General features: G+C 35.6%; 1 protein-coding gene across 1 annotated transcript; it reads left to right on the top strand.

The window, feature by feature from the left end:
- The first annotated feature begins 6,995 nt into the window (after positions 1-6,995).
- LOC137408319 (uncharacterized) lies at positions 6,996-14,100 on the top strand. The gene is made up of 4 exons (XM_068094807.1): positions 6,996-7,098; positions 8,219-8,358; positions 10,243-10,305; positions 13,292-14,100. The coding sequence occupies exons 2-4, from the start codon at positions 8,286-8,288 to the stop codon at positions 13,510-13,512; spliced, it is 357 nt and encodes a 118-aa protein (XP_067950908.1). The 5' UTR covers positions 6,996-7,098; positions 8,219-8,285; the 3' UTR covers positions 13,513-14,100.
- Positions 14,101-14,874: the final 774 nt, after the last annotated feature.

Below are 14,874 nucleotides of genomic sequence, written 5' to 3'. Positions count from 1 at the left end.
CACTAAAATATAAACATAAAAATATATTATAATATGTATAATATATATAATAGGCAAATTTAGTTTAAATTTTACCTACATGTAGTTTAAGCTAGAGTAAGTTACACTGCATGTCTTCATCTGAAACTGTACATCGACGTGTTTACACTTACATTTACATATCTCTGAAGTGAAGCAACAAAAATCTCTTTGTACTGACTATCACCTTGTTAATTTTGTTTTTTTCATTCCTTTCCGCCTTTTGCATAGTTTCATAAGTTTGCTATGCCTCATCTTAAACTTTTGAATTTTGGAACAAATTAAACAAATTTCATTGTATTTATATAGAAATATTTGTTCCAAGATACATTGGTTTTAGCAAAGCTTTATTAGAATTTCCTCTCTATCAGTGTCTCTCCTAGTCCTACATGCAATTGTTTGCTGGACGTAAACCAATGGAAAGCCAAGAGTTCTTAAAGCCTGGTTCCCATATCGGTTGCGAGACCCCGGCGGTAATCTTGCGCAGCAAAACACTCGCGACGCTAGGCTCGGCTTCTGTTCACATGACACTGCATTACTAATAATCACATAAAAATTGTCTGCTCGCCGTGCCGTTTCGATAATGCTGACCTTAACTTGTACAGTGCATTTTTGGAAAGGTTTTGCCTGCAGCTTTTCGCGAAATTTGAACAGCGCTGAACTCTTGCGTTGACCACCGGCAACTACTTAGGTTCACATTTCACCACTGATAGCCTGCAGTGCTGTCGCCGCGCTGGCGGCGTATATGGGAGCCAGCCTTAAGGCAGCGCCCACTAGATGCCTTACTGAGCCGCATCAAGAGGTTACTTTGGTTAATGATGATGATCCTGGTGAGACTCGGAACTGCTGTTATTGTCAGACTGTCGCAAACTGACCTGGTAGGCAAAACCTCTGGTGTTTATTTAAAGAGAGTTTCGGATTGGTTTCTGGGTCTTTAACTGAAAAGTGGTCCAGCATATGCTGCTACTGTGAGCTACTACCTAATCAAAATGTACATAGAATTGGATACTATCGAAACATAATTTATTGTAGGCCTAGTATCAAATATAATAATATATATTCCCACGAACAAATGAGCGGAAGCGAACTATGAGAGTTTTTATGATAAATGCATGTGCACACAACTTACGAAAATTATTCATCAACAATGCGACGAACCCTTGTCTTGAAATTTCATCAACAAATTTAACCATCGCTTTGTAGATTAGTTAAAGTATAATAACGATACAAAACACATACAAACCTATTTAAATATGTTACCAAGTCTTTGTAAATTATCGAAATTCTCTTAAAACTTACCCATCTGATCGGATTATACACAAATAGACAGATTAATTTGGCCGAAAATCGTCACAAAACCCTTGAAAAGCTTGGTTTAATAAAAGTTAAGACCGGAAATTGAAACGCCGAGCGACAGAGAATAGAACGATTAAGTCGTGCGCATTTCGCGAAAAAAAAAACGTGCACATTTCACCAGTCTATAGCATTGTCAAAGGTTTATGTTATTAACGTAGGAGTACTGAAATCGTTTCATTTTTGCCGATTTCAAAGTAACTGACATTTTAGACTCTTGAGTACTTCGGTATTCTAACTGATGTACAACGCAGTGTAAGTAACGGAAATGACGATGATATTTTTTTCTAACGATTCTTATGAGATTTTAAGATTATGAGATTATACTCATGAGATTATAAAAACTATGACGTTTTTAAATGTAAACAAAATTGTGCATTGGTTTTATATTATTACTATATTAATAATATTGGTTATTTTAATAATATCAGTGCATTTTACTTTTAATATTGGTCAATTTTGCATTTCTCCTATTGCAGGGGGAGAGATATAAACATTTAATATTTTTCTTTCATTATTGCTATTTGTTGTATATAATAACACCCAGTACATTACAGCTACCATTGCAGTTCTCCAATTGCACTGCAGTGCAATTTGACTGCTAATATTGCATTTCTCAACCATCAGTACCCTTTCTTTTTTTCCAATATCTCTTTGGTCGTGGGCTGTATGAAAGTGGAATTTCTAGTATATTATATAATAATAATCATATAACATTCGACATACCTACATGAACAAAACTTGACAAAAATTACACACAAAAAAGATATTTTATTCTTCTTTGTTCTTCATTCCTAGAATTGTTATATATTATTATATATAACAATAATATATATATATATTATTATTATTATATATTATTTTTCTACTCAAATATTATACAGCCTGGTGTTTGCCTGTCATGTTTCTCTCACCCCATAATGAGTTCATCGGACCCCTCGCTATATTACCCAAGATGGTGGCCTGCCTTGAGTGTGGGTGCCACGCTTCACCTTGTCTTTTCATCTTGGTCAACAATCGCCTGGATTAAAATACATGTACATTTCTTAGACCAGATGACGCCAGTCGCTTTTTAAATATGTAACGAGCCCATTACAGCTTCTTTAACAATGCAGTTCTTTATTAACATTGGAGGGCCACCCATTTCACAATAGTGGCTCTATTAATCCGCTTTATTGTAACATAACATAAGAGAGTGTGTAACATAACATAAGAGAGTGTGTAACATAACATAAGAGTGTGTGTAATATAACATTAGAGTGTATGTAACATAACATTAGAGTGTGTGTAACATAACATAAGAGTGTGTGCAACATAACATAAGAGAGTGTGTAACATAAGATGATGTGTGTAACATAAAATAAGAGAGTGTGTAACATAAAATGATGTGTGTAACATAACATAAAAGTGTGTGTAACATAACATTAGAGTGTGTGTAACATAACATTAGAGTGTGTGTAACATAACATAAGAGAGTGTGTAACATAAGATGATGTGTGTAACATAACATAAGAGAGTATGTAATATAACATAAGAGAGTGTGTAACACAAGATGATGTGTGTAACACAACATAAGAGGGTATGTAACATAACATAATAAGGTGGGTAACTATACCAACACTTTACACAATCAAAATTGCTTTACTTGGTGGTGCAGCGTCTTGTTGGTTATGGTGTTTAGTGACAATATTTTATGTGGCATCCTAAATGGAAAACGCATGACAGGCTGTGCAACTATTCCAAGAGTGTATTACTACAATTAAAAGAAAAGCTCTAAGCTCTACAATATTTGTACAATTGTCTAGAGAAGTTTTTCAATGGAACAAGAATTCCTCGTTCCATTAGCCTACAAACAATGGGTTTACATAATTAGTCGAAAAGGTCTTTAGTTGACAAAACAGCCAAACAAAACCCCACACGTCATGTTCAGTGAGAGAACACAACTCCTATATCACAATAGTCTTGTTTATTAAAAATATACATGTACATATTAATATATGTGGTGTTATTCAATGATTGCTAGGAGAACAATTTTGTTTTCACTACTTAAAAATTTTGGTACTAACTTTAGGAATTTAAAAATTAAAGCTATGAGGGTGATTCAAAGAATGGACCATCAGCAAGTTTACCAGCCAATGGTCATCTTGGTTGAAAAGCTGGTAATTTTAATAATTATTGTTATTCCGGTATTCTATTACAACAATATCACAATACTAAAGATTACAGTCACCTTCACAGTAGAGTCCCTCATGTGAAATTCTTACCAAGGGAAGCTTGATGGATGTAATATACTGTAGCTTAGATGTGATTGAATTTGGCATAACGATAGCCAATATTTGAGGATATACAGTAACCAACCAGGAGCGATGTTGTTGTTATAAACCTTGCGTAGCCCAATCAATAACTAGCGTGTCTGCCACCCTAGTCCTGGACTAGCTCGCTTTCGTATTGACTTTACTCAGCGTTTACACTAGATACAAAATGGCTGACCATGCGATTGCTTGTAATCTGCTACTCTACACGTTTCTGTTGCAGTGTGTGCAGGTAAGTGTAGCATATTTTTCGTGTGATTGTTGACAATAAATGTAGAACCTTCGATTTCGTAAATGATATGTTTTTTTATGAGAGAAGCCTAAAAAGGGTTTATATGTTGATATGGGCATCTTATTTGGCAATAATAAACAATATTTGCAGCCCATTGTAGGAACAATACTGTGTATTAGTGTGTTTTCTAGCTTATGGACTGAGTCAGCTTACAAGGAAAATGGCTAACATTTTGTTCCATATTAAATATATATTTTACGAAATGACAAATTTGACAATTATTCAAAGTTTCCTTGATTAGCAGCAGTTTGGCTGCCACCAATATACAGAGAACTTTCTATGCTGCCGATCCTGACCGCATATTTTTACGAAATTTTGCTTTTACATGGGTTTCTCACAGTCAAGCTTCATGAAGATTGCTAAAGATTTACCGAAAGCTATGGCTGTAACAACAAAACTCACAAATAGATATGAGCTAGCAAAAGGTATTTTTGAGCTATCTTGCTTCTATTGGATTGCGTGTCTCAAGCTCAGAGATGGTCCCAATTGAAAATATGAAAAGCAAAAATATTTATCTAAAAATAGGCGAACTTTGGTTTAGTTTTTCCCCAAAATTATCGGCTTGACCAAAATTAAACATTTTACTCAAATAGCCTAAAATACTAAACCAAAAACTTTTCTATTCCGAAAGTTTATTAAAAAGTGCTCGTTTTATGGAAAATAACCTGGACAGAGCTTTGTTTAATTAGCCAACTGATGTTAAGCACACATTTACTCTGAGACAGAATGCCAATACCTGCTAATTGCAGAGCTTGGGATGCTAAAAATTAACTTGTTTGCAATCTGGAAATACAATACTTTGGGTAATGAAAAACATTGATTTTCGATAACTCCCAGGCTGGAGAAAGCCTTTTCAGACAGCTCGTTGAGAAATTGTTAATCTCTTGCTCTGCCAGCAGTCTTATCGGGAATGGAGCTCTCAAACAGTCAACTGTTCATCGGATGTTTTTGTATTCTTTAGAGGCCACCACATGGCAGCCGAATCGACTCAAACTAAATTAAAAAATATTTAACTCCTAGCTCTACGAACTCCTGTCTAACAAACTACGGTGCCTCATATCTCATTTATTGCACTTAAAAATGAGTTATATTCGCTAAAACATCCAATCAAACGCGAGTTCCAGTTGGGCTGGGCTAAACCAAAACTGTTCGGTTTCAAGCTTTTGGATTTGAATCTTGTAACTGCTTCTTCAAACCAAATCTGAGGTGACTGTCAGGTAGCCATCCGTTGGTGGTAAGAACAGCTCTACAGCGGCATGCCGTATTTGAAAACCAATAAAGAAAGAGCAAACAGATCTTGTGTATTTCTCGCAGAGTCAATACAAGCTGGCCGAGGCAACTACCTGTTATCTGGTAGGCTCAAATTATGTCTGCGAGCCATCCATGTATGCTCATTGGTACATCTGGTAAGGTTCATGTATTCGCTGCCGTGTTAGTTAAATTGTTCGCTTTTTTCAGTTCAGCTCTTGCTGTCTTAGGTTGCAGCGTCAGCCTTTGTATATGCTTTAGTTTTTAAGTACATGTATTTCTGTTATTTGTTTATGAGTCATCGCAAAACACTTTATTTATATACTTCACATAAAAATATTAAATGTTGTCTATAATGATAAAACTGTATATAAACTGATATTTGAAGGTTTGTACAATTTTGAAAGTCAAAACCGGCCATAGATTCTGTCTTCTAAACAAAAGAACAACATAATAGCCAGCATCTTTTTTCAAGGAGAGACAACTGCTTGCTTTCCCATCCTAATGACACACTACATTTCTCTCACTGCCAAAATACAAAAATATGAGTTATTCGGAAAGTTCCTTCCATACAATCTAACTTGTCTCTTTTCTTTTGTTTAAATTATGTTTTTAATAGCACATTATAAAAAACCATTTCTATTTGAGGATATTAATACCAAATAAAGGTCAAAAAACAACTTTCTAGTCAGGCTAGGAGGTTAAACATTGAAAAGCATCTTTCAAACTTGAACCTAACAACTTTTATTTTTGTGAAAAACTTTGGATAGTCATCATATGGGGCTGTCATGAACTGACATCGACTGGTTTTTACATTAAATTTAGTTGACTATCATTTAACATGATATTATAAACCGATAGATGACTTGCATTTGATAAATTTAGAAGAGTTTGATGGAATTTAAAGATGTCTGACATGGTAGGCTAATGAGTTTTGTTTAATAGCAATTATACCTAGTAAAGCTCAATCCAGCCTGAGCTGATTTGGTTCCTTTGTAGTCATATTTTAGTCTCAGATTACAGCTGAACTTGTGAGAACTTGAAAAGGTAAAACCATAGATATATATACCTATATATATATATACATAGGTATATATATCTATGGGTAAAACGATTACGCTAGGCTAAAGAGTTTGCCAACTAGCATTGTTTCATCGTTTGTATTTCTCACTAGTTCAGTTGTTAGGACAATTAGGACAACAAGGAAACCTAATCGGCTTAGTCTAAATTACACTTTACAGTAAAATTGCTGTCGAACTAAACAGCATTGGCAAACGGCAACCTTTGACGTATTAGTGGATTGTTCAACTCCACAAGTTCTATTCACTGCCTACTAGCGATTAATTATTTTATGATTATAGCCTAACGTAACAACAATATAGGGTAAACATGGGTAAATATAGGGTGCAGGGTTGCTACAATGTAGATTGTAAAACACAGTTTAAAGAATTTAAAATTGTTAAAATTAAAATAGCAAAGTCCTTCAGCCATATCCTGGCGCTGACTTTGCTGACTTGTTAACGGAACAAATTATCAATGACGTTTTGACATTTGTTAGTATGAACAATGATATCATATGTATCTGGTAAATATTGCAGATATACAAAGTTGAGTTCTCATTATTGTTTGGTTTTAATAAGCGTTATCTCGTCACCATGGTTGCAGTGCTTTCCCGACTTGCAGGAATACTTGACAGGATAGGACAACTTCTTTTACCATAATCTGCAAATAAATAAAATTTGCTCTATATTTGTTGTTGTTGTCACGTGTGAGTCTGTTTCATGTTTCACTGTGTTCTTCACTTTGCTTTCCCTTGCTCTAGGGCTGCTACACGTATTACGCTGGATGCAGCTGGTATTACTCCTGGTATATATGGTAAGTTAATGCTGCCTCTGTTCTGCTACATTCAACAAAGATTCTATTAGCAAATATCTAATTTATTATAGACTTTTTGTTTTAGTGTTACTAAAATAAAAAGTCTATAACAAATACAGTCAAACTTTCAAGTATTTGAATAGTTTAAAATATTTGAATAATTTAAAACTGTTCAAAGCTTTTTTAAGCTTTCAGTTTTGTGTAAAAAAGGTGAGAGTGGGTAAATACTAAACTTTAAATTAACAAAAATACAAATTAGGTAGCTTTGCCCAGTAAGTTACACCACATACTTTTATCATTTCCACATTTGTACCTAAAAAAAATTAGAGTTATCTTCACATGTTTACGTCAGAGTAACAATAAAAACCCTTTATTGATAAATTTTGCATGAATTAAAATTTTCATTCTTTTTGTTTTCCTGTTAATGCGTTTGTTGTATTGGTTTTATCTGTTTAGTGATTATGATTTAGTGATTGTATCAGTGATTATCTCCAATAGTTATTTTTATAATAAGTTTTGAGGCTATAAAATAACGAGAGTGATTTAAAGTGCATATTTGTAGTTACATATAATGGCTTTCAGATTTAAAACTGGTCTTAGAATGAATAAAGTTTATATGTAGAGGTTTGACTCTAGTTCACACTAATAATAAGTAGGATACAATGACATGTGAATGCAGGTGCTTGTCAGAAGGGACAATAGCATAAAGATTCAACCTAAGGTGCAGTGTCACTTTAATGCGTCTTGAACAAATAGCATGGGGAAGCAATGCCCAAAAGGATGGAAAGATTTGCAGAGTTTGTATCAATATTCCTTTAGATCGATAGCATCTATTTGCTGCACTGCTATAAATTTCCAAAATTTTGATATTGCAACACAAAGGTTTCTTAAAGGCAAATGGCCTCTGAATTTGTAACTGAAATCTATCAGATCTGAATGAGACTATGGAACCTTGCTTTGTTGAGGCATAGAAATATTTTACCACATTCATAGATATACTCTTTCATTACAATACCATTCCAGTTGGAAAATCTGTAAAATACATGTACAAGATAGTGTTCTACTTATTTCAGTGTTTTTTGATGATAGGAACTATATTTTTATTTATATTTTATTTCAGGTTTGGGGTATCATGGATAATTATAATAGGGATTGGAATCTTCATCGGCATATATCGACATTACAAAATGCGGCAAATGCAAATTGGTCACAATATTCCAAGAGGGGCTGATGGGACAGACGATTCCCCCTGGAAAAACAGTAAGTTCTAGTTCTTTATAGCATTGCGACAAGAACAAGTAGGAACTGCAAGGTGCGAGCAAGTTTTGTTATTCGTATATTATTGCACAAAATACTCACTTTATGACTCATCGTTTTTGCTAGTCGCTAAATACTCATTCCTCCAACTGCCGATAACTGTTCGTTGCTAGTTGTTCATCATTAGTTGTTCATCGCTAGTTGCTCATCGTTAGTTGCTCTTCGCTAGTTGTTCATCGCAGTGGCTCACTGCTAGTTGTTCATCGCTAGTTGTTCATCGCTAGTGGCTCACCGCTAGTGGCTCACCGCTAGTTGCTCATCGCTAGTTGTTCATCGCTAGTGGCTCACCGCTAGTTGCTCATCGCTAGTTGTTCATCGCTAGTGGCTCACCGCTAGTTGTTCATCGCTTGTTGTTTACCACTAGTGGCTCACCGCTAGTTGTTCACCGATAGTGGCTCACCGCTAGTTGCTCATCGCTAGTTGTTCATCGCTAAAGGCTCACCGCTAGTTGCTCATCGCTAGTTGCTCATCGCTAGTGGCTCACCGCTAGTTGCTCATCGCTAGTTGTTCACCGCTAGTGGCTCACCGCTAGTTGCTCATCGCTAGTTGTTCATCGCTAGTGGCTCACCGCTAGTTGTTCATCGCTTGTTGTTCATCGCTTGTTGTTCATCGCTTGTTGTTCATCGCTTGTTGTTCATCGCTAGTTGTTCACTGCTAGTGGCTCATCTCTAGTTGTTCATTGCTAGTTGTTCATCGCTAGTGGTTCATCGCTAATGGTTCATCGCTAGTTGTTCATCGCTAGTTGTTCATCGCTAGTTGTTCATCACTAGTTGTTCACCCTTTGTTGTTCATCGCTTGCTGTGTATCGCTAGTTGCTCATCGCTAGTTATTTATTGCTAGTTGCTCATCGCTTGTAGTTCATCACTAATCGTTCATCGTTAATCGCTCATCGCTAGTCGCTCATCAGTCGTCGCTCCTCGTCAGTCGCTCAATGTTAGTTGTTTGTTGCTTGTGGTTCATAGCAAGCTGTTTATTGTCAGTTGTAATTTTGGTTCGTTGCTAACTGATCAGAGTTAGTTGTTCATCACTTCTTGTCTGTTGCTAGTTTGTCCAACTGGGATTGATAAATTAGTAAAAGAAGTTATTTAATTTTATGATGCGTTACCCAGAATATTTTGCTCTTTAGACCAAAACTGAACACAAAGCTTTCTTATTATGAAGCTTTAAAAAAATCTGGCTGCCTTGAATGCTGTTGCAATTCCTGTTGTAAGAAGTGTCAGATCTGAAGTAAATATGCTTGCATTTCAAATAACTCCAGCTTTTAACTTGAAGATTGTATGCTTATGTTTCATGCTAGCACGTGTTTCTATACTATTGCTAAATGATTTCTTATGAGTCCAAATTATTTTTAAAATTTACTGTTTTTTTCTAACACAGAATGTCTTCAAAGGGCTTTATTTGTGATGCCCAAAAACTATTGGTAAATGCTGCGTAGAAACTTTCAATTCAGCATGTCAAAGATTACTAAATTTTGTGGTAAACTGTATAGCGTAACCACTCCCATTTTCAGCTTCAAGCTTTCTAGCTTTTTCAACGAATCATTCACTTAGTTACAATACCAGTTTAAATTGGCTATCGAACTAAAGGGCTTTCATCGCTTGACTGTAGTCGACAGTGTTCTTATTGTACATCGGCAGCTGTGGTCAGATCAGTGGCATCAGCAAAGTTCAATACCTTTTTTCTTGACCTCATGACTAAAATGCTCATTTTTCGCCACTCATTTGTCCTTCACCTTTAGTCCTTGGTCTTTGATGACTGAGAAAGTTTATTATCTATACAAAGAAATAGCTTTCTCTGACAATTTCATGATTTTTAACTAATTTGTAGCTCCAGGATACGGGCCAGCTGTACGCCCCCCGATGTATGAAGAAGTACCAAGGTACCCGAGCGGTAAGTCAGCATATTCTATTATACTATCACTGATCATGATGAATTGCAGCACCTTTCAAAGAATAGTATCCTTTGATCAAATATATATATATTTCTCCAAGTATGTGGATCTGTGTGTCATTCCATCTATAGCTACATGTATTATGCACGCTGATTATTTTACTGATGCGGCCACAGGTTACAATGCCCCTGTTAAGAAATATTTTTCGTAAAGTTCAATTACTATATCTGGGGTCAAAGCCAAATCTTCGCATGAGGACAATTATGATGTCTCCGTGGCAAGAGCCAGACACAAAAGGCCAGACAAAAACAGTACGATATCTCATTTTTACATTTGCACCGGTATCGAGAGGTACCAGTATCGTCGTATTCAAAGTTTTGATGGATAGCTGTTGGTGGAACAGTAACCTTTTTTATACACACACACTTCGATGCAAGAATTGCTATTATTAATTCTACATATTCAGGATTTTTATTTTATTTTCTCAGTTCGTATTAATTGTATCATTACCGAATCACCTTTATTGTAATCGTAGCAAAACTGACTTAATTTAGCTATTACTTGCTAATTATTTCACATTTACATCTAAACCTTTTTATAGTCATTTTATTTTTTTTTAAGTATTTGACCTGCACGAAACATTTTTCTCATGATATGAGGTTTAAAAGCTGTTTGACAAAGTTTGAAAACCTTTACAGTTGTTTTTATTTTCTCTCTTAAATTATTTCAATTACACAAAACACTTTTCTCATGATATGTAGTTTGAAAGTTAGAATGGTAAATGTTGTTATATGTTAAATACAAATCAATTTTCTGTGCAAAAATTTTTTTATTACCCGGGCAACGCAGGGTAGCACAGATAGTCCTTCGATAAAACTTGGTTTTAAGAGTGTCATTTCTGTCTAAACATCTTTTCTCTGCTTGGGGTCTTACTCAATCAATGTAATGCCAGGTGTGATTCACTGATAGAAGGTGATGACCTCTTTCTACTGAGATGTATAGCCGTACATTTTTATGTGCAGCGCACATTGATGATTTTTAATCATCTAATTAAATCCGTTCGCTACCAAAGTATCAATGTAATTTAGAGTTTCTAATCAAAACCACAACTCTATTTAAGGCATGTTTATTCAGGAGATTTGCTTACCTTTTTTGAGTTGGGTAAATGTTCTTAATTAAACTAAACAAAAATCCATCCTGTGGTTCAATCCCAGTTTATTGCATTTACGTTTTTTCTAATTGTCTTTAATCTCCTGACAATAAGTATATTCAAATGGCTTTTAGTGGCTCTGTCATTGATGCAAAAATGTTTTTGGCAATTTATCTTAAACTGGTATCCCACGAGCCATGAGAGATTGTCATGTGTAATAACTATGTGCATAATTATTCTTAGATGCAGTAAGGTGGTTAAGTGGTGCAGTTGGTAGCATGCTTGCCTAAGAATCTGAATGCCCTGGTTCAACTCCTGTGCAGTGTAATATTTTTTTCTTTACACTCTTAGCTTGCTTCAGACGAACAGACACGTTTGTTATTATAGTAACTATAATTTAGATCGGCTGGTGAATTGCATGCTGAGAATGGTTGTAAATAGACCTGTTCAATCTCTGTAAAACCTGTAGTTTAGTGTTTGGCATTTTGGATGGATAAGTAGGAGGTCAGTGGTTCAATACCTGCTACGGTACGTCAGGAAAAGTATTTTGTCTCAACTTGCTCCTGTGTCTCAACATAGTGTGTGGGCTGTGAAAACTGCTGTATCACAGAGCAGCAACAACATGTCAGAATGATCATAGATCAAAAAAGAAATATTTACTATAATAAGAGCCGTGTCCGTCTGCCCAAAGCCAAGCTAAGAAGCCACGAGAATTGAATTCAGATATTCCCTTTTGCAGGACCGGTGCGCTAAATGCTACATCACTCAGCCACATTGCCACTTCACGGAATAACTATGCGCATACTCATGACGATCTCTCACCGTGCGCCTGTCCGCTAAGCATACCAGTCTTCAATAATTTTAGAATACTCAATAGAACTGTTGGTTATTTATTATGTAAGTTTTGTTCTAAGGATATCGCAAAGGCTGAAGTAAATTTTCTTAATCCTTTGAAACTAAAATTTTAGAATACTCCAGAACCTGAGTAACGAGTTCACCCTAGTCAAAACACAAACATCTCTTTAGCTGAAAAAGTTACCAGATGTGTTTATGCGTTAATTCATGTGTTAATGCATGTTAATTAATGTTGCTTAATGTTAGAAACACTTCGAAAGTGCTTTCATAGTAAGTAAGCAAATAAGCAAACTAAAATTTCAGTTTAAAATTCCTCTGAAATATTGGTGGAAATTGGATTGGCTAAAATAATGTGCGTCAAGCTTCAGCTAGTGCGCTTGAAAATCATGATTGCATGAGAGATCACGACGCAATCTTTTTTTTACCCTGCTGAGAGAGGTCGCATATCTTATTATAGTAAAGGTTTAAACTAGCCCAAGTTACTCAAATTTATTGGGTCAATAAACTTAACCAATTAAAAATAAAATTTCTATGCAACAACTTTTTATTACCGTGCAACGCCGGGCATTAAAATAGTATTTACTATACTAAGACCTGTCTATAATAAGTCTGCTCAAGCCGTGGTTGGAGGTTTAGAAAAAAGATTGCATTGTAGTGAATTTGAACCCAGGACATATGGCATCACTCATTCACCTTCATAGGTTTCTGAATATTTATGTACATACTTATCCTCTGTGCTTATTGAGCCACCTGATGATCTCTCACGGTACACTAGACTGGCAGAAAGCTAGTACATGTAATGTTCAATTTATGAATACTGCATGTGCAAACAAAATCTTAAAATTACTGTTTGCTGTAAACCGACACAACTACATGCAGGTTAAGGATTACCTCTATTTACAATAAAAGTAGCACTCGTGAACATTTCTTGTGCAATTTATTTGGGTGCAGGATGAAACATTTTATTGTATTTGTTTCAGCTGCTCCTCCATCGTATCCCGGCTCACCAGACTTCCAGAGCGAACAACTCTCCCGAGTCAACTACTATAACCCTGCTACGGGACAGAGGTATCTACCACCTCCTTCCTACTCCAACCCCCCAAACGCTGTGCCATCCACCTCTAACATAACACCCTCGGCACCTCGCAGAGCACATGCTTCCGGCTCCGCTGCCTATCCACCCCCGCAACAAAGGTTTTGAGGTCACCCAAAACCGCTAATAATATCACACTATGAAAGATTTCTTTGCTCAGAATTTCATGAGACTATTAATTTAGTATTAGTGCATATCTAGTACGAAAAATTTTGAAAGCCACCAATAGCCTATACAATAGTATGGTTTATGCAATTCGTTATAAAAAATGATGTTTGTTGCTGACAGCTAAACTCTAATTGCTGAAGTCTATGCATTTTATGCATGTCTTTTATACCAAAGACATTCATTCCATGGCGTTTATGTTGTTAAAAGTATAATCTGTCCAGTTATTGATGCGATGTGATTTATTGCTCAAATCTTCCATGTTAAACATTTTAGGTAGCCTGCTTATTCTGCATTTCGTATTTTATAGCCGGGCAAAACTTATAATTTCAAGGTTATCCTTGACATAGATTATTCGTAATTCTTGAAGCCATGAGCTGTACTCCTGCCACAGGCTGAACGTACACTGTTATGCAATATGTAGTGTTATGCTTTAAAATAACTCGTACATAAAATTTTCGATGCCAAAGTTGATTTGCAATTGACTATCTTTAATCTATATTTTGTGAACTCTTTTTGTGCATCAAGCGATCAGCGTTGTTTTTTGCATCGTTTCAGTCTAAAAGAGAAATATATGTTTATACATTATATTCATAATTAGTGTTTAGTAAACTGATATTCCACTGTAGTTAATAAGACAATGTACAGACATACTATACCAAGTGGTAAATTCCTTCTTGCTAGGGTTACAAAGCTGAGCGCTTGACAAAACAGGCTCATAAACACGGCAACTAACAAGCAGTAATTACTTCCTAAGGAAGCTCATAACCAAAAAAACCGAAAAATAAAAAAACATTAATCTGAACGAATAGCTATGTAACCATAGAAACTGACAAGCAAGCGCAAAAATCAGCAAATCAACAAGCGAGTGAGCTGGTCTGTAGCTATGGGAACCAGAAAGCTTACAAACACAAATATGACAACTGAGCAGGTTCAAGAGTTAGTAATGAACTAGCAAGTGAACTTCAAACCGTGGAAACTTGTAAGTCAACATCCTTGTAACCATGGAAACTGCTAGGTAAACAGCCTTGTACAAATGTAACTATGGAAACTAGTAAATAAAAAAACAATATAGTTTAGCTGGCAAGGTTGTAGTCATGGAAACTAACAAGCAAACAGTCATGTAACCACGGAAACTCCGCGGCAAATAAACCCTAAAATTAGCAGAAGAACAAGGAAGTAGTCTTGTAACCATGGAAACTGATATGTAAAAAGACCCTTACCATAGCGAACAGGCTTGTAACCATAGAAACTGGTAAGCAAACACACTTTTAACTTTAAAGTTGGCCATTGAAAATCAAGAAG

This window comes from Watersipora subatra, chromosome 11, assembly GCF_963576615.1.
Source record: "Watersipora subatra chromosome 11, tzWatSuba1.1, whole genome shotgun sequence".
In the NCBI taxonomy this organism is placed as follows: Eukaryota; Metazoa; Bryozoa; class Gymnolaemata; order Cheilostomatida; family Watersiporidae; genus Watersipora; species Watersipora subatra.
The sequence above is the reverse complement of the archived record's forward strand: the minus strand, read 5'-3'. Positions and strand labels throughout refer to the sequence as shown.

Excerpts from the sequence above, each read along its gene's own strand:
- LOC137408319 (XM_068094807.1), top strand. The coding sequence starts at position 8,286 with ATGCGGCAAATGCAAATTGGTCACAATATTCCAAGAGGGGCTGATGGG. Across the intron at positions 8,359-10,242 it reads CGATTCCCCCTGGAAAAACA|CTCCAGGATACGGGCCAGCT; the intron begins GTAAGTTCTAGT and ends ACTAATTTGTAG. Across the intron at positions 10,306-13,291 it reads AGTACCAAGGTACCCGAGCG|CTGCTCCTCCATCGTATCCC; the intron begins GTAAGTCAGCAT and ends TATTTGTTTCAG.